General features: G+C 35.3%; 8 protein-coding genes across 8 annotated transcripts; 2 read left to right on the top strand and 6 right to left on the bottom strand.

Annotated features, from left to right (window-relative positions):
- The first annotated feature begins 414 nt into the window (after nt 1–414).
- On the top strand, nt 415–2,770 carry LOC103524717. Its single transcript, XM_008489749.3, has 4 exons — nt 415–874; nt 2,109–2,270; nt 2,554–2,614; nt 2,766–2,770. The coding sequence occupies exons 1-4, from the start codon at nt 728–730 to the stop codon at nt 2,768–2,770; spliced, it is 375 nt and encodes a 124-aa protein (XP_008487971.1). The 5' UTR covers nt 415–727.
- Nucleotides 2,771–5,353: 2,583 nt separating this feature from the next.
- On the bottom strand, nt 5,354–5,758 carry LOC103524718 (gastrula zinc finger protein XlCGF57.1-like). Its single transcript, XM_008489750.1, has one exon. It carries the CDS (start codon nt 5,756–5,758, stop codon nt 5,354–5,356), a length of 405 nt encoding a protein of 134 aa, XP_008487972.1.
- Nucleotides 5,759–5,858: 100 nt separating this feature from the next.
- On the bottom strand, nt 5,859–6,189 carry LOC103524711 (zinc finger protein 558; the record flags this gene model as incomplete). Its single annotated transcript, XM_008489743.2, is given in 1 exon segment — nt 5,859–6,189. A coding segment is annotated over 1 exon segment (288 nt), but the record flags the coding sequence as incomplete, so codon positions are not given.
- Nucleotides 6,190–8,982: 2,793 nt separating this feature from the next.
- Nucleotides 8,983–10,821, bottom strand: LOC103524719 (zinc finger protein 808-like). Its single transcript, XM_008489751.1, has 2 exons — nt 10,706–10,821; nt 8,983–10,093 (listed from the first exon to the last, which is right to left on the bottom strand). Exons 1-2 carry the CDS (start codon nt 10,819–10,821, stop codon nt 8,983–8,985), a joined length of 1,227 nt encoding a protein of 408 aa, XP_008487973.1.
- A 67-nt stretch (nt 10,822–10,888) lies between these two features.
- On the bottom strand, nt 10,889–11,773 carry LOC103524720 (zinc finger protein 234-like). Its single transcript, XM_008489752.1, has one exon. It carries the CDS (start codon nt 11,771–11,773, stop codon nt 10,889–10,891), a length of 885 nt encoding a protein of 294 aa, XP_008487974.1.
- Nucleotides 11,774–12,606: 833 nt separating this feature from the next.
- Nucleotides 12,607–13,590, bottom strand: LOC103524721 (zinc finger protein 16-like). The gene has a single exon (XM_008489753.3). The coding sequence runs from the start codon at nt 13,588–13,590 to the stop codon at nt 12,607–12,609; it is 984 nt and encodes a 327-aa protein (XP_008487975.1).
- A 486-nt stretch (nt 13,591–14,076) lies between these two features.
- On the top strand, nt 14,077–16,182 carry LOC103524710 (zinc finger protein 62-like). The gene is made up of 2 exons (XM_008489742.3): nt 14,077–15,526; nt 16,071–16,182. Exon 1 carries the CDS (start codon nt 14,625–14,627, stop codon nt 15,378–15,380), a length of 756 nt encoding a protein of 251 aa, XP_008487964.3. The 5' UTR covers nt 14,077–14,624; the 3' UTR covers nt 15,381–15,526; nt 16,071–16,182.
- A 1,405-nt stretch (nt 16,183–17,587) lies between these two features.
- On the bottom strand, nt 17,588–18,961 carry LOC113465502 (zinc finger protein 226-like). The gene has a single exon (XM_026820046.1). It carries the CDS (start codon nt 18,959–18,961, stop codon nt 17,588–17,590), a length of 1,374 nt encoding a protein of 457 aa, XP_026675847.1.
- Nucleotides 18,962–19,189: the final 228 nt, after the last annotated feature.

Here is a 19,189-nt window from a genome sequence, read left to right on the forward strand (position 1 = left end):
TAATTTCCCATTTTTGGTGCTCCCCTTATATGGGTGGGAGAACATGAAAAAAAAAATAATAATAATAATAAATTTTTAATATGGCATGACTCCGGTCTCCGGCACTGATTGTCGGATTGAGTTGGGACGTTCTTTACATTTGATATAATGTATCACAAAGTAAGGGGTTCACATTTAAGATTTCGAAGTTGAACCCCTCTTTGGTCGCCCCTGATTATGGTGCCGAAAAATTGAGTTCTCCGGCACTGATTGTCGGATTGAGTTGGGACGTTCTTTACATATTTTCCATATCCTATAGGATATGGAAAGTAAAAAAGTTCTTTGCCGTTCAAATGATAAATGACAACACTGCCCTTTGCCGCTGTGCATTTCTTCCAAAGAGATTTTTTTTCAACTCTTTGGTTTCTTTCCCTGCCTTGGTGGGAATGGATTCAAAATGGCGTCAGTTCGCCATTTCTCCATTTTTGATGCCGAAACGTACGTTGTGTGATCAGAAGCTGAAGGAAAAATGTGTTTTTTTAAATTCAAAAGTTCTGTAACACCATAATTTTTATGTGAATTAGTTGAATAACTCGAGTATTTCATTTTAGTTGTTTCATCATTTGTTATTCGTTTGTTTGTTATGTTATTTTCTTACCCTGTTCTCAATCGTGAAGGCAGCGATGCTCGTTGAATAAGGACACATCTTTGTTCTTCAACCTGCCTAGTTCTAAGTTATTAACTCGACATGGCTGAATTCAAGATATCTCGTCAGGAAATAATAAGCCTTTGCCGGTTATGTCTCGCTAAAGATCTTGCTTCCATAGACATCTTCGAAACCGGAAGTGAAACGAGACAACTATTTACTAAGATTGTTGCCTGTCTACCCGTCCAGGTAATTCATTTGACCCTGGCTTGTACCTATGTTGAAATACATTGTCTTGCGTAGGTACCTACCTATTTAGGTATTCAGACGTGTACTGTAAGTCAATGGAGGTATCAAAGAGATGGGGAACTCTCTCAATTCAATTCAACGATGATTAATTCCTTTTGTCTCCTATGATTTTTTCCATGATTAGATGCTCACAGTAATTATGCAGAAGTCACGTCCATGGAAAAGAAAAGCTCCTTTTTGTATTTAACCCAACCCTATAATAACACTAATCACTGCTCTAATTGTGAAAACTCCTTCTTGCGTTTAACCTAACCCTATAATAACACTGGTCACTGCTTGTTTGTGCCAGTTCTTTTGGTAGCAATATTCCACGGACGTGACTTCTGCATAAGTACCGATATTCACTGTTTGATACAGTTTGGGTTTCCCATAATTTTTCAAATACCTTATGAAAATCACATAAGTAGATACTTATTTCAGGGGTTTTCTAAATGTAGTACCTACAAATATTCAATCAGCAGAGAGGGAGAAATTATAATTAATTATTGTAGGGTTTTAGATGCTTCTAATGCCAGCCAAATTTAACAGACCTCACTCTGTCAGTAGGAAAAAGTGAGGTAGGAAAATCATCTGACCTCTTTCCTAGGTTTGTGCTCTTCTCTTCCTGTCACATGGTCCAATAGAACAGTTGCGCTTTCTTGGGTGATGTTTCAAAGTCATAGAGCAGGAAAAATGAGGACCAAGGGAATTTTTCTTTTTCTTCTATGACTTCTAGATCCCGAGATAAATCGATTTAAAAAATACCTGTAAATCGTAAACTTTGACGTCACGGCATACGCTCTCGTAGGTGATGACGTCACATCAAATGTTCCACACAAAGCTCCCTTGCAGGCAACACATTAATCTGTTTGTGCGCATGCATTTCTGTGCAATTCATGTTTGTGCACATACGTTTCTGCACATCTCCTGAACTCTGACGGAAAATAAAAATTGAATTTTCGACCTTTTACAATTATTATTTCGGAGTTTTGACCTCAGATTGGGATTTTTCCCAACTTTTTACATAGGAATTGACCATTTATTAATAATTTTTACCCATTTGCAACTGCTCCATTTTCTGACCCCTTAATATTCAGTTCAATACAACAAATGGATTAAAAACAGTTTTAGCATGCTTAGAAATGCACATTTCAACTTGTCCATCATTAATGCATTGGTTGTTTTATTGTTTTAGATTATGACTGATGACAGCCTTCCTAAAAAAATCTGTGAAGTTTGTAACTCCAAAGTAGATGACTTTTACCAATTCTGGACTAGCACAGCAAAAAATCAAAAACAGCTGAATGATTGGCTGCAAATTGCAACAACAGATTCAATTAAGACTGATACCACCCAAGTAAGTGTGTATTGCCTCACCAACTTGGAAACCATCCATGTCTTGGCTCCATTACTTTGGTACACCATTACATTTTTTTCTTCTGAGAATAATAATTGTTTATGATGAACTTTGTTTTGGGTCGGAATTGAACTCATGACTTAGCAACTACAAGGCAGACATGACGTTCTAATATGTTCCTTTTTCCTGCAGATTAAAGTAGAAGCTGATGATGGGAATTGAACTCATGACTTAGCATCTACAAGGCAGACATGACATTCTAATATGTTCCTTTTTCCTGCAGATTAAAGTAGAAGCTGATGATACCAGACAAGGTGAGGAGTATGATGACTATGATGATGGTGGTCCATTACTTACTTTGGTACACCATTACATTTTTTTTCTTCTGAGAATAATAATTGTTTATGATGAACTTTGTTTTGGGTGGGAATTGAACTCATGACTTAGCAACTACAAGGCAGACATGACGTTCTAATATGTTCCTTTTTCCTGCAGATTAAAGTAGAAGCTGATGAGAGGAGGAGGAGGAGGAGGAGGAGGAGGAGGAGGAGAAGGAGGAGAAGGAGGAGGAGAAGGAGGAGGAGAAGGAGGAGGAGGAGAAGGAGGAGAAGGAGAAGAGGGAGGAGGAGAATAAGGAGGAGGGAGAGAGAGAAGAAAGGAGAATATTGATTAGACTTACTTTACCATGGACACTCAGGGTGTGGTTGTGTACCGGGTTGAGATGAGCTTGGACGAGGTGAGATAGGATATTGTTTCTACAGTTTTGCATTGGAGTGGTAACTTAATTAAGCAAGGATAGCGTGGGAGTGTTGGGTATTTTTTCTAACCCTCTGTCCCAGCGGCCATGTTTAAAATTTATTTTATATTTATTTCTGTTTGCTTTGTAATTTGCTTGTTTGTAATATCTAATATAAATGAAAAGTATAATATAAACATGCAAACTCGAGATAAAAAGTAAAAAATGAATTCAAATTGTACAAGTCATGAAAAAAAATCAAAATTTCGAATTTCCCGCCAACTTTACTTTAGGGCTTTAGGCTATGTTAAGTTACCACATCATTTTCCACACGCCAAGAGAGTGTGTTTATGTACCGGGTTGAGAAACTCGAGATAAAAAGTAAAAAATGAATTCAAATTGTACAAGTCATGGAAAAAAAAAAAATCAAAATTTCAAATTTCCTGCCAACTTTACTTTAGGGCTTTAGGCTATGTTAAGTTACCACATCATTTTCCACACGCCAAGAGAGTGTGTTTATGTACCGGGTTGAGATAGGCCATTCCTGTCCTTTTTTGGCATGTGGAAAATGATGTGGTAACTTAACACAGCCTTCATGAGCGTGTAAAGTTGGCCGGAAATTTGAAATTTTAATTTTTTTTCTGCAACTTGTACAATCTGAATTCATTTTTTACTTTTTATCTCAAGTTTGCAAGTTTATATTATACTTTTCATTTATATTAGATATTACAAACAAGCAAATTAGAGAGCAAACAAAAATAAATATAAAATAAATTTTAAACATTGCTGCTGGGACAGAGGGTTAGAAAAAATATCCAACACTCCCACGCTAACCTTGCTCAAGTTACCACTCCAATGCAAAGCTGTAGAAACAATATCCTATCTCACCTTGTCCGAGCTCATCTCAACCCGGTACATAACTCTAAACTTTTTAATAATGAAGAACACAGGATATACTTTTGTTTCTTTTACTTAACACTGGACATTTTATTCATAAAACACATTAATAATTAATTAACAAAATTAGGACACATTCCAGGACACCTATCATACACGTGAAGAACACACAGAAGTGAGCCATCATTATTACAAAATCAAAACAAACAAAAATCCAAGATACAGGGTCTGGTGAAATCTCCAATGGTCACTAGTATAGATAGAATAGGGTATGTTTTCTCATACTAACAGGCGTGCAATAAGTTTTCTTGCAGACAGGACACTGTTTAGATTTGGAGCTGACTATTTCTGTCCACTCTTCCAACGATAAATCTCCTGTATCTAAAGGTTTGTTTTTATTTAACTTTTGAACAGATTTTTCAAAGTGTTTTTCAAAACAAATGCGCGATGAAAAGAAACAACGACAGAATTGACACTCGTAAAAATTCTTTTTCTTATGTAAAATCATGTGATTAGAGATAAAGATTTTCTTTGAATATCTTGATCCACAGTGATAACACTCGTAGTAATTATTGCTTATTTTCTTAGGGTCACCTAATTGAGCAAACGCTTTTTCCATCAGTGTAAAATATTTTTTACACATATTGCAGTTATCCATGTGAGCACTATTACGTTTCAAGATGTAACTCTGCAACTCACTTAGTTTCATAAATTGTTTTATATATTTAGGACTCCTTATCTGGCACGCAAACTTCCCACAAGATTTCACCGATCTGAAATGAATGTTAATGTTTGAAGAGTTAGAATATTATTGCCTCATGTTATTACTTTGAGATCACCAAAACTTGTTGTTGTTGTTGTTGTTATTATTATTTTACTTTCTAATACATTATGTATAGGGAACCTATAAGACAGTAAAAAGTAAACGATTAAAATTTTCAAACTCGGGAAATGGGTAGTGCCTGAGTCATTGAGGTAGGACAAGTGGTGCCTTTATTTTAAGTCAACAGATTAATACATCGCTTTACTAATAAAAGGTTTTTAATAAATTGTAAGGTATACATAAAGCGTACAATAGAGGATGAATTAGGTTTTTAAAAAAGAAATAATAATAATAATAATAAACAGACAAAATACATCTGAGGAGGATGGGCAGGGACTTGGATTTTTATTAAAAGTAAGAGTTGGAACAGATTCTATTCAATATAAGATCGGGAAAACTGACTCTACTGTCAGTATCTAGATATGTATAACCTTAAACTGTAACTAATATGTTATATTGCCTCAAAACCTTTTCTTAGTGTGCCTAATAATAATAAACGAGAATCGAGAGGTAAAGAGTTTAAGTAAGGGATTTCTCATGTTTAAACATTTGTAGAACCAAAATACTCTTAATCATTGACTGAGCTTTCTCACAAGCATATTCATCTCAAGTTATGTAAATCTTCTCTCATGAATGACATTTGAAAATGTGGCCTTTAAGATTTCCTTTCAATGATTCACCACAAATGTGACAACAGAATGGTTTCTCTCCCGTATGGGTTAACATGTGCCTCTTCATGCTACTCTTGATCATTGCCCCACACACCTTACACACACTACCTCCATCTCCATGTACCCAGTTCATATGCTTAATTAATCGAAACTTCTCTAGAAATGATTTGCTGCAAATTTTACACTTATGTAACTCTTCAGCTTTTAATTGTCCCGCCAAGAGCTTGTGTCGCTGAAAATCTCTTTTATAACTTCGAATTGAAGAAAAAACTTTATTACAGATTTGGCAGTGGTGGGGTTTATTGCCTGTGTGAGAGTTAATATGTTCTGCTAAGTGGAACTTATTTCCAAACTTCTTCATACAGTAATAACATTCGTATTTCTTTTCTAATATTCTATCAGAATGGAAATGGGATTTATGGCTATTGACACGATTGGTAGAACGAAATAATTTACCACAAGAACTTGTTTCTTATCTTAATGCTACAATAATGACATTCGTACATATTTTCTGAACTTTTAACTTTACCGGCATGAATCTTTGACTTGTGTAGAGTGACACGATGAGTAGATGTGAACTGTTTACCACACATATCACACAAATATTTTTTCTCTGAAGAATGAACTTCCCGGAGATGTTTACGCATGGCCTTCGGAGTGGAATATGTTTTGTGACATACAGGACAGTCTTTAGTTTTGGACGCAACAATTTTATTCCATTGCTCCAATGAATAATCACCAGTGTCCATGGGTTCTTGACTTTCAATGACCTCATGTTTATTTTTGTTCCATTCTTCCAATCGCAATGTTCATTTGATTTTCAAAGATAAAGCTGAAGGCTAAGCAGAGTGAACAGTGAGCATGTGGAACTCTTTACTTTATACATGCTTGACCGTACTGCGGAAAAAAATCGGATTCGAACCTCTTACTTTGGAACGTAATAATCCTTGTGGTAATTTTTCTGGAATATTTGGCACAAGGTTTTTTTTTCCAAGATTAAAATTAAGATGGTGGAGAAAACAAGCTTTATGTTTTCGCTGGAATTTTTTCCCTTACCTATAATAACTACATTTGCACAGTGTTATCCAGACATTTTTCTATTTCTTTAAAACTAGTATCGTTAATTTTATCGAAATATTGAACTGATGGAATTTCAGTATTAAGCATATTTTCAACATCATCCATTTGCACAGTGCTATCCACACATTTTTCTATTTCTTTTAGACGAGTATCGTTAATTTTATCGAAATAATGAAGTGCTGGAATTTCAGTATTCAGCATATTTTCAACATTATCAATTTGCACAGTGCTATCCACACATTTTTCTATTTCTTTTTGAGTAATATCGTTAGTTTTATCGAAATATTGAAGTGCAGGAATTACAGTACTAAGCATGTTTTCAACAGATTTTCCATTTTCTGCTTCTTTCAGTAATGGAACCTCTGTCTGGACAGGGTTGTCTGAACCAAACTGAGAAATTTGGATACTTTGGTCGTAGGTCTCTAATGATTCTCCAGCAGACAATGTTATATTTTGATATATAAATTCTTCGTGTACTATAGATTCCTCTAAAACTTCTTGATGCATCATATTACACTCTGATTCCGGTATGATTCTTCCATAAGAGTTGTTGGTATTGTCGTTCAAAGAATTAGACGCATTTTTGGGAATTTTTTCTGAAGAAATTTTACTTTTTGAACGGTCCCTTAAAATATTGGGTTTAAAATTTTCTCGGTTATCTTGAATGCAATCCTTACCTTTAGCTTTTTTACTCTTGGATTTTACCCTTATTTTTTTCCTTTCGTGGCCAGTATTATTATATTTCAAATCTATACCCAGGTGTCCATTGGAATCGATCAATGAACTTTCAAAAGAGTCTGATGCTTTTTTGTTCCCATTATTATCATAATCATTATGACTTTCTTCAGTTCCTGTTTTACCTTTGAGATATTCAAAAACTTCATCAAACGAAACTTTTCTTGAATTTGACCTGTGGGTCAAGTTATCTTCATCGTTTTGCAGATGGCATACTTCATTATTTTCTTTATCCGATGAATTGTCCTTCGTACTACAGATGGTTGGGCTTGCGTTACTTTCATCACACACTGTCCAGGGATTACTAATATGAAATGAAAGCATCTTATCACATGAGTCTGAATCGACAGTATAGTTGGAGATGGGAGATAATTCCCCAGGTGTAGTTTGGTAAATATCATGGAGGTTGTCAAATCTAGAATCTTCAAAAATTCTTTCAAATGGCATCGTTTCTTTGACTGCATCCTCATTGATGTTGGCGATGAAAGAGTAATTTTCTTCTTCAGAGAACATCGAGTCGTCTAGGAATTCGTACTTGATCAAAGAATGGTAGGGATAATAGGTACCATTCAATTGACGTGTGTCTTCAAATCTCTCTGTTTCTTTGGCCATGATATTTTCGACACACCTAAAACAGATCGTTTCAAATTTAGGTATTATATATTTGTAATGTCTTTTTTACAACATGAAATTGAATAATGCGTAAGAAATCACATGAAACACATATTATGTATTTATCAAATGAATAACATACAATATAATACATACATATAGAAGGCACACGACTGATAAAGGGTTGCTTTCTTGAACTTTATACCTGGTTTTGATAAATTTCATCTCTTTGAAATTAAAGCACTACATTCTTCATCTAATCCATAAATCTCTAAAACTCAGTACAATAACATATCCTATCCTAAACTCTTTTTCTTTCCAGTCTTTCAAAGCCTCCCTGACAGAAGCAGTCAGCGAAGGGGTTTTTTCCTCCTGACATCTTCAATGACTTGCCTTACCAATGTCCCGCCTCCTGGAAATACGGGAAGCGTGCTGGAGCTGTGTATGTGAATGAACACCCCTATTCCTCTTCTAACATAAATCAACAGAAATTTAGTATTTTCTTATGAATATATTACTTAAATATACCTCAATACATATAATGATAAACTTTAATTATGAAAGATAGAAGACCTTGTTTAAACTGCGGGATTATACATATTATAATATTATAAAAATGTTTGTTGACCTTGGAGTATGCCAGCATGTTTGGAGACGGAGACTGTTCAGATAAACAAGGTGAAGGATAAAACACTGAAATATTATGTAATAAAAGATTTATATTCGTTTTATTTAATGAAAATGGGTCTATCAATGGGGAAAAAAGAAGACATTCATATAAAAATGAGAACCCCGTCAAACCTTCGCGGGCGCAGGAAAACAGGCTCGCGGGCGCGGGGTTGCCAACCCCTGATTTAAAGGGTCCCGAATCCCAATAACTACGTATGGCTTTCTATGTATTAAAAAAAAATTAACATAAATGAATTTTCATGTGTTCTTTAAATTTCAATTTAGACGGAAAAGTTTCTTTACAATATTCACATTCGATTCTCTGTTTAAAACCCGCGTGTTTCTTCAAGTGAAGGGAGAATGCACTACGCGCTGCAAAGCTCTGACCGCATTCACTACACGTGAATGGTAACATGTGTTCTTTTAGTTTACCACGGAGCTTTTTTCCACATATGTGACAGCAATACTTTCTCTCTCCAGTGTGTGTAATCATGTGTTCAACATGTGTTCTTTTAGTTTACCACGGAGCTTTTTTCCACATATGTGACAGCAATACTTTCTCTCTCCAGTGTGTGTAATCATGTGTTGTTTAAGACTACCTTTTATTTTAGCTCCACAAACTTTACAGAGATGAAACTTATCACCATGTGCCCAATTTTTATGTTTATTCAATTTCTTTTTCTCGAAGAATTCTTTATCACAAAGATCACATTTGAATTTCTCGATAGGAACTCCAGTGAACTGTAAATGCGTTTTAATATTATGTATCTTCAAGCTAGCTGCACATGCGTAACCTTTGTTACAGATCTTACAGATATGATTGGGAATACCTGTATGGCCAGAAATGTGATCAGACAGTGTGTACTTGTTTGGATATTTGGCACCGCAGTAGTCACATTCATATTCGTATTTCACTTTTACTTTCTTTCCTTCATGTTGAATTTTTTTGTGCGTATTGAGGGAGTCGCGTGATTTTAACATTTTCCCACATTCATCACAACCATATTTTCTCACAGAGGTATGAACTCGTCTCAAATGTTTCCTCATATTCCTAGGATTACGGTAGTCTCTGTTGCATTTAGGACATACTGTAACACGCCGCTTTATAAAATCATTCCATTCGTCCAATGTGCAATCTCCAGTGTCTATTATAAATTCTTTCTTACTTGATTTTATAACTTTTTCTTGCTCATGGAGCAGAGTATGAGTTTTTAAAGCTTTTCTGCATGAATAGGCCTTATCACAAACGTGACACTTATAATTTTTCAAGCCAGTGTGACTACTAATATGATCAGAAAGTAACGACTTGTTACTAAACTTGGCATGGCAGTAGTTGCATTCAAAGTGCTTGGAGACACTTATTTTGAGACCTACATGAGCCCGCTGCATATGCTTTTGGAAGGTAGCCTTGTTTCTAAAAGTTTTTTTACACATGGTACAAGTAGTGGTAGAGTTTTTGTCATGAACAAGCCTCAAGTGTTTCCTCATGTTGCGAGCACCGGGATAACTTTTATTGCATATAGGGCATGTCTTGGTCTTGTTTTTAATAAGGGCTCTCCATTTGTCTGCAGTTATGACATCAACTACGCAGCTGCCAGATCTGAAATGAAGTTTAATTTTGATTTAGAGTTTGTTTCTGTCAGGCACCAAGTGTGAATTTGTGTTAGACGTGAACTTTACTACCGCCTACCACAGGAAGGTCAGGTTCATTATTGTACAAAGATATTGTTTACAAACAAGCTGGTCGATTTATGTACATTAATTAGTCATTTAAAGTTAGTTTAGCCTGATCACTTTCAACAAACGTCAATTTCTCCTGGCAATCTATTGCTACCGCCAAGATACCGAGAGTTAATAGATCCTCTACAGAAGAGAAACAAACCGCAAGTACCTAATTTGAGAAATAATCTTTTTTTTTCTGAAAGGCTTATTCTCATCAAACCACATTTCTTAGTTAGTGCACCGAATATTAGAATATATTATTTCCAAAGTGTTCAGAATAATGAGAGGATAAATCTACTTCATTCTCAAAGTGCAGCTTACAGATTTGACATTTGTACGTTTTGAGACAGGAAGACTTCAGCTCTATCAAACCACATTTCTTAGTTAGTGCACCAAATATTAGAATATATTATTTCCAAAGTGTTCAAAATAATGAGAGGATAAATCTACTTCATTCTCAAAGTGCAGCTTACAGATTTGACATTTGTACGTTTTGAGACAGGAAGACTTCAGCTCGTGCATTTTCAAATGAAGAGTAAACGGAGAACGAGTTGCAAAGCTTTCGCCACAGATATTGATTGCAAGTGTATTATTTATCCTCGCCATGGTTTCGGATATGTACACTAAAATGCTTTTTATCTTTGAACGAGCTTCCACAAACATCGCAAGTGTATTATTTATCCTCGCCATGGTTTCGGATATGTACACTAAAATGCTTTTTATCTTTGAACGAGCTTCCACAAACATCGCACTTGTATGGCCTCTCTCCTTGACATCTTAAGATATGAGCTTTTAGATTTCCTTTCAATGATTTTCCACAGATGTCACAACAGAATGGTTTCTCTCCCGTGTGGGATAACATGTGCCTTTTCATGTTTCCTTTGATCTTTGCCCCACACACTTTACACACATGACATTTATCTCCATGAACCCATTCACGATGTCTAATCATATCCTTATGTTCTAAAAACACTTTACTACAAAGATCACACAGGTACGTATCTTCCAAGGGTATCTCACCCGCTTTCCACATATGTTTTTTCAAATGTGTCTTCATATGTTTTAGGGCAATAAAACCTTTCTTACAAATAGGACATAAAATGTCTCTAACACCCATATGACTTTTGATATGATTAGTGACTTCATTTTTAGACGGAAATTTTCTACTGCAGTAATCACACTCCATATTCAAGAACTTTGGTTTATGAACACCTAAATGTACAAATTGTTTATGGCATTGAAGCGAACGACTCGCTTTAAATTGTTTTTGACACAAGTCACATTTGAATTTCTTTTTGCTAACATGTACTTCTCGCAAATGTTTTCTCATGGTAACTGGAGTGGCATACTCTTTGTTACATACGGGACATAACTTTGTTTTTTCAGCGACAAGTTGTCTCCATTGTTCTAAACTAAAATCACCAGTATCAATAGGTTGATTTTTGTGAACCATGAAAGAATTTCCACAACTTGGTTTATGATTTTCGTTTTCGGATGTCGAAGTTTTTGATGTCTTTGGAAATGTCTGTTTATTGATATCAGATGATGAAGACTCCATAGATCTGAAAACAATTTTTATAGGTGGATTATTTTACTGGATTATCACGTAATATTTATCGGCAGTAGTATCTAAACGTACATACTACATATTTGACGTGAATATCAAGGTTTCCTCTTCAATCAGACACATTAATTTATACATAATATTTTAATTTCATATCACTGAAGCTTTCTACATTTTGATATTTCTTTTCAAATAAAATATTTTCGAGATACCTTTGGACCTTTACTATGAAAAGTACTTGAGCACCTATTATAAAAGGTGTTTGAGTTCACATTTACATTCAACCAGAGAGGTGTAGAGAAGAGAGGATTCAGGAGGGGGAGATTATGACGACCCCAAATAAAATTGGGATAATGGCAATTACATATCATCATTCCCCGACCCTTATTCCAAACAAAAAAAGGCATCTATTCTGGAGTTGTCTGAACTTCTGTCCGACTTTTTACACCTAGCAAGTAGTTCTGGCTGGAAAACACCCTCTATGTAGAACTGACAGTGTAACTTTTTTGTTAATATAGAAAGTTATTTACAGAGGGAAACTAAAAAAAAAAAAAAAAAAAGTTGGAACAGATTCTATTCAATATAAGATCGGGAAAACTGACTCTACTGTCAGTATCTAGATATGTATAACCTTAAACTGTAACTAATATGTTATATTGCCTCAAAACCTTTTCTTAGTGTGCCTAATAATAATAAACGAGAATCGAGAGGTAAAGAGTTTAAGTAAGGGATTTCTCATGTTTAAACATTTGTAGAACCAAAATACTCTTAATCATTGACTGAGCTTTCTCACAAGCATATTCATCTCAAGTTATGTAAATCTTCTCTCATGAATGACATTTGAAAATGTGGCCTTTAAGATTTCCTTTCAATGATTCACCACAAATGTGACAACAGAATGGTTTCTCTCCCGTATGGGTTAACATGTGCCTCTTCATGCTACTCTTGATCATTGCCCCACACACCTTACACACACTACCTCCATCTCCATGTACCCAGTTCATATGCTTAATTAATCGAAACTTCTCTAGAAATGATTTGCTGCAAATTTTACACTTATGTAACTCTTCAGCTTTTAATTGTCCCGCCAAGAGCTTGTGTCGCTGAAAATCTCTTTTATAACTTCGAATTGAAGAAAAAACTTTATTACAGATTTGGCAGTGGTGGGGTTTATTGCCTGTGTGAGAGTTAATATGTTCTGCTAAGTGGAACTTATTTCCAAACTTCTTCATACAGTAATAACATTCGTATTTCTTTTCTAATATTCTATCAGAATGGAAATGGGATTTATGGCTATTGACACGATTGGTAGAACGAAATAATTTACCACAAATATCACAGATGAATTTTTTTTGTGAGGAGTGAACGTCTCGGAAATGTCTACGCATGCACTTCGGAGAGACGTACGTTTTGTGACAAACCGGACATTCTTTAGATTTAGATGCAACCATCTCATTCCATTGCTCCAATGAATAATCACCAGTGTCCATGGGTTCTTGACTTTCAATGACCTCATGTTTATTTTTGTTCCATTCTTCCAATGAATAATCACCCATATTAGAGGGTTCATTTCTCGAATTCAAATGGATCCGCTTGATATGCCTCCGACATTTTTCTCGAGTTTTATAGCACTTGCCACAAATTCCACATTTAAAGCTGCCCTTGCTAATTGCACGTTTAAGACTTGAATATTCATCTTCCTTCAGCTCAGTGATCAATCTGAAATGAATTTCAATTAGCTTCAGTGAGACGAATTCCACCCAACACGGTTTTCCTATGAAGCACAATGTGATGATATTTATTTTATCCATGACGGAACAGAGCCTTATTTTATTTTTTATTAATAATAACTGTATGTTCACTTGATTTATGATTCTTTAAAAAATGCAAGTGCTACACGCCAAGTGCTCTTTCTTGGGATACTGAATTAAATTGGGGAAGGGGATCTTTAGGGCAAATCATTACAGCCGGTGCTACCAAGGGGATATATTATAGTACTCGGGAGTATTCTCCAGCAATCTTTATTCAGAGATGCAGATTCTATTGTTCACATAAATTCTACGGTTTGGGCGACAAGATTTTTGTCTTTTATTATGAATAAAAACACCAAGCTTCAACACACATCGTTCATGTACGGTCTCTCTTCGGTATGACATTTTGAGATGTGATTTTCCAGACTTCCTCCTTTCAATGATTTACCACAGATGTGACAACAATAATCAAATCCGATCATATTGTCCAAAGTCGTCAATGCTTTTGAGAATATATGTTAATTGTTAAAATTAAAGCAAATCTAAACATTTGATATCAATAATGCAGAAAGTGTTCCTAGCCCAGAATTTACCCTTGCTTAGCAGGTATAAATCCCTCATTTCGATCTTTTGATTTTTGAATAAATGATTTTTGTAAGACTCGTATTTATGTCTTTCATATTCTTACTTCATTAGCATACGAGAATATAACGTGTTTGTTATGTAGGAATTCACCTTCTATCAACATTAATTTGTAAAAGTAATTTTGAATTAAATTTTATCATACCTAAATTAGAGCGAGACACCATTATAAACACCTGGAAATTTGAATGTTTCTCCTAAAATGAACAAACTTATTTGCAGATATTCATTATTTATATTACATTGAAATTTATTTCAGATCGATTACTGCGCTACAGGAGGACGAATATTCAAGACTTATTAACCGTCCAAATAACGAATGTGAAATATGTGGCAAGTCCTTCAATACTCGAAATGTATTTCTCAGGCATATCAAGCAAAGTCACTTTTCAAAATTTAAATGCGAATTTTGCTTTGATAGATTTTCCACACTTAGAAGATTGAAAAAACATATGAAAAATATGCATTCTACATCAGAATTTCAAATTAAAATTGACGTTATTAAAAAGCCACTCTTTGACACGGGTGATTTTACAATACAGCAGTGGAATGAACTGGTTGCGTCTAAAACTAAAGACTGTCCTGTCTGTCACAAAACATATTCCACCCCGAAGATCATGCGTAATCATTTCCGAGATATTCACTCCTCACAGAAAAAATTCGTCTGTGACATTTGTGGAATACAGTTAACAACTGCCAATCGTGTCAGTCAGCATAAGTCTCACTTTCATTCTGGTAGAATCAAAAAATCAAACCAGCTGTACGAATGTCATTATTGTAGCATTAAGATAAGGAACAAGTTTGACCTTAAAGAACATATCAACAGGCACACAGGCAACAAACCTCATCAGTGCCAAATTTGTAAGAAATCATTTTATACAATGCAAAGTTATAGAAGAGATTTAAAAAAACACAAGCTATTAGCAGGACAATTAAAACCCGAGGAGATATACGAGTGCAAAATTTGCAATAGAACATTTTTGCAGAACAATAGATTGACAAGACATTTGAATTTTGTACATGGAGATGGAGGTAGTGTGTGTAAGGTGTGTGGGGCAAAGATCAAGAGTAACATGAAGAGGCATATGTTAACCCATACGGAATATTGTTGTCACATCTGTGGTAAATCATTGAAAGGAGGAAGTCTGGAAAATCACATCTCAAAATGTCATACCGAAGAGAGACCGTACAAGAACGATGTGTGTTGAAACTTGGTGTTTTTATTCATAATAAAAGACAAACCTTTTTGCCCATACCGTAGAATTTGGGTGAACAATAGAATCTGCATCTCTGAATATTTTATCTGTGGAGTTTGTCGCGCCCTCACAAAGCAAGAAATATACATATACACATCGTAAGTTTCCAAGAGAATATTCCATTTCTACAGCTCACCGCAATGATGATACAATCTCAACCACCTACACCAATTTATCCATGTTTTTTTTTTTTTTTTTTTTTTTTTTTTTTTTTTTTTTATGTGGAATGTCTGTTTTGTTTGGGCCCCCATTTTTTTTTTTTTAAATTTCATTTTAATGTGACATGTCTGTTTGAGTAGTATGCTGTGTCATATGGTAACCCAGACGCTGGGCAGCTCATCAATAAATTATTGATTGTTTCTCTCTCTATCCCCTTAATATCACCGGCTGAAATGACTCGCCCTAAAGATCCCCTTCCTCAATTTATTATCAGTATCCCAGGAAAGAGTACTTGGCGTGTAGCACTTGCATTCTTTCAAAAATGTACATTAATTATAAATCAAGTGAACATACAGTTATTATTAATAATAAAATAAGGCTCTGTTTCGTCATGGATAAAATAAATATCATCCCAATGTGCTTCATAGGAAAACCGTGTTGGGTGGAATTCGTCTCACTGAAGCTAATTGAAATTCATTTCAGATTGATCACTGAGCTGAAGGAAGATGAATATTCAAGTCTTAAACGTGCAATTAGCAAGGGCAGCTTTAAATGTGGAATTTGTGGCAAGTGCTATAAAACTCGAGAAAAATGTCGGAGGCATATCAAGCGGATCCATTTGAATTCGAGAAATGAACCCTCTAATATGGGTGATTATTCATTTGAAGAATGGAACAAAAATAAACATGAGGTCATTGAAAGTCAAGAACCCATAGACACGGGTGATTATTCATTGGAGCAATGGAATAAAATTGTTGCGTCCAAAACTAAAGACTGTCCTGTATGTCACAAAACATATTCCACTCCGAGAATTCTGGGCTAGGAACACTTTCTGCATTATTGATATCAAATGAAGATTAATAAATAATGGATGGATAACGAATTAAACATAAATAGGGAAATGAATTTGAATATCGTGTCTCTTACAAAGGGACGAGAATCTAGTACCTACGTTTGAAGTGGTACTTTGGTGTACACATGCGTAAACACAACGGAGAAACATCTCATCAATCGACGACAAGCGACAAATATAGTAGACATATTTCGAACCACCAAATAAATTATCAATAGGTATATAAAATTAACAAATTTATTACTAATAAATGCATTGGTTGTAATAAAATAATCAATGCAATTTCTTTGTTACTGTCACAATTTTTGGTGCTCACTTCAGCATTGTAGGATTTTCCAAATATCTCAATAATCCCAAAGCTGTGTCCAAACACAAGTCGATCGACGAGGTGAATAATAATCTATGTTGTCGAGGCAGTGTGGACGGTTCAGTTGGTATCGATCGATGGCCGGTAGACCATATGTGGACACACCTTAACACCAATGCTCACCTACCATGCTGGTGGCACCGGTCGCTATGTGCATTTATATTACATAGTTATTCATTTTCTTCACGAGGCTGAGTGGGCCAACACGCAGTCACGGAATCAATCATTTGCATGACACAGTTTATTTTTACCCCGCCGGGAATCGAGCCCGGGTCTCCCGCGTGCAAGGCGAGTGTAGTAATCACTGCACCATGGCAGCTGACGGCGAATGTTGTACTTTAATTATTCTTGGACGATCATTGTAAACTTTGGATTTGAGGAAAACTAACGGGGTGAACATTCGCCACGAAATAGGCCGTATACCTCTTGCAATGTTCTGTTCGTTATGGCAGAAAAAGTGAAGCGAAACCTTAGAAATCGCCTCCAGCAGTGTATCGACAATGGCGGTAGTTATTTGAATGGTGTACTCTTCAAAATTACAAAAAATCAAATCTCCCATATTTCTTGATAATGATTCAACAACAATCATCAGGTAAGACCAACTGCCTTTTTTTTAAACGTTTCAAAAAAAAAAAAATACTGACAGGTAACCAGCTTATCTACCTATCCTAAATGCGAACAAAAAGTTGTTTCTCTCTAGTATGACATTTTAAGATATGATCTTCAAGATTTTCTGTCGAAGATTTTCCACAAATGTGACAACAGAATGAACGGTTTCTCTCAAGTATGGGTTAACATGTGCCTCTTCATGCTACTCTTGATCTTTGCCCCACACACCTTACATACATGGCATTTATCTCCATGTGTAAAATTCATATGTCTCGTCAATCGACTGTTCTCTAAAAATATTTTATGGCAAATTTTACACTCGTGTATGTCTTCAGGTTTTAATTGTCCTGCTGATCGCTTATGTCGCTTAAGATGTAATCTATAGTTTCTCCTTGTACCGAAAGATTTGTTACAGATTTGACACTGGTAGGGTTTATTGCCTGTGTGTGTATTGATATGTTCTTGAAGGTCGAAGTTACGATAAAACTTCTTTTTACAAAAATCGCATTCGAACTTTCTTTGTATGGTTTTAATGATACCGAAATGAGAATGAGCTTTGTGCTGACTGACACGATTAGTAGATGTAAACTGTTTACCACACACATCACAGGCATATTTTTTCTGAGAATGAGCTTCCCGGAGGTGTATACGCATCTGCCTTGGAGTGGAATATGTTTTGTGACAAACAGGACATTTTTTAGTTCCGGACAAAACAAGTTCATTCCATTCCTCCCATGACAAATCACCGGTGTCAAGCGGTTTTTTAATTTTGTTTTGAAATTTTGATGTAGAATGCATTTCATCAGATTGTTCCGCTAATTGCTCATGTCGCTTTAAATCTCCTCTATAAGTTTTCAGAGTGTAAAATGATTCCTTACAGATTTGGCAGTGATACGGTTTGTTGCCCGTATGTTTGTTAATGTGTTCTTTCAGATCAAACTTACGTCGGTACTTCTTTTTACAATAAATACATTCAAACTTATTTCCTGTGCTGGAATGGACGCAAGCTTTGTGTATATTAACACGATTAGTAGATGTAAATTGTTTACCACAAATATCACACAAATATCTTTTCTGTGAGGTATGAACTTGCCGCAGATGTCTACGCATTGTTTTTGGAGTGGAATATGTTTTGTGACAAACAGGACAGTCTTTACTGCCAGAAGCAACAATTTTATTATATTCCTCCAATGTATAATCACCAGTGTCCATGGGTTCATTAGTTTCTACCTCATATGTAATTTTGTTCCATTCTTCATTTTCTTCTAATGAATAATCACTAGTGTCCAAGTCCAAGGATTCTTGATTAGAATTCAATATATCAATATATTTGTCCAAGTTTTTCGATGTTGTAAGTCCATGAGAAGATAACTCGCTTTTGGAGTTTGGATTCAAATATATCTGCACATTAAGTATGTTGTATTTTTCTTGAGTTTTTAAGCACTTGCCGCGTATATCACATTTGAAGCTGTCCTCGTCATTTTGACGTTCAAGACTTGATTGTTCTTCCTGTAGCTCGGTGGACAATCTGAAAAGAATTTTCATTAGTTTGAGAAAGGCGAATATTCTACCAAACACTTGGGAATCTCAAATGAGACAAGGCTGAAATCTACAAAAGGTGTCTTAGAAACTATAAAATAGTTAATCAAAACCAAGAGCTTTGAATAAATGTGTGTAGCTGTAAGGTAATAGATTTTTTTTTCCAAGTGACATGTAACCTACATTTTCCTACTAGTGGTCAACTCGTCCTTTGGGACCCAGGGGGAGGCGCGC

This window comes from Diaphorina citri, unplaced genomic scaffold (assembly GCF_000475195.1).
Source record: "Diaphorina citri unplaced genomic scaffold, Diaci psyllid genome assembly version 1.1 scaffold117, whole genome shotgun sequence".
Classification (NCBI taxonomy): domain Eukaryota; kingdom Metazoa; phylum Arthropoda; class Insecta; order Hemiptera; family Psyllidae; genus Diaphorina; species Diaphorina citri.

What these genes read in the sequence shown, in the direction of transcription:
- LOC103524721 (XM_008489753.3), bottom strand. Translation starts at nt 13,590, where the DNA reads ATGGATAAAATAAATATCATCACATTGTGCTTCATAGGAAAACCGTGT.
- LOC103524719 (XM_008489751.1), bottom strand. Translation starts at nt 10,821, where the DNA reads ATGGCGAGGATAAATAATACACTTGCAATCAATATCTGTGGCGAAAGC. An exon ending in AAGTCTTCCTGTCTCAAAAC is followed by an intron (nt 10,094 to 10,705) that starts GTACAAATGTCA and finishes ACTTCATTTCAG; the next exon opens with ATCTGGCAGCTGCGTAGTTG.
- LOC103524718 (XM_008489750.1), bottom strand. Translation starts at nt 5,758, where the DNA reads ATGAAGAAGTTTGGAAATAAGTTCCACTTAGCAGAACATATTAACTCT.
- LOC103524717 (XM_008489749.3), top strand. Translation starts at nt 728, where the DNA reads ATGGCTGAATTCAAGATATCTCGTCAGGAAATAATAAGCCTTTGCCGG. An exon ending in TTGCCTGTCTACCCGTCCAG is followed by an intron (nt 875 to 2,108) that starts GTAATTCATTTG and finishes TTATTGTTTTAG; the next exon opens with ATTATGACTGATGACAGCCT. An exon ending in TTAAGACTGATACCACCCAA is followed by an intron (nt 2,271 to 2,553) that starts GTAAGTGTGTAT and finishes TTTTTCCTGCAG; the next exon opens with ATTAAAGTAGAAGCTGATGA.
- LOC103524710 (XM_008489742.3), top strand. Translation starts at nt 14,625, where the DNA reads ATGAAAAATATGCATTCTACATCAGAATTTCAAATTAAAATTGACGTT.
- LOC113465502 (XM_026820046.1), bottom strand. Translation starts at nt 18,961, where the DNA reads ATGAAAATTCTTTTCAGATTGTCCACCGAGCTACAGGAAGAACAATCA.
- LOC103524720 (XM_008489752.1), bottom strand. Translation starts at nt 11,773, where the DNA reads ATGGAGTCTTCATCATCTGATATCAATAAACAGACATTTCCAAAGACA.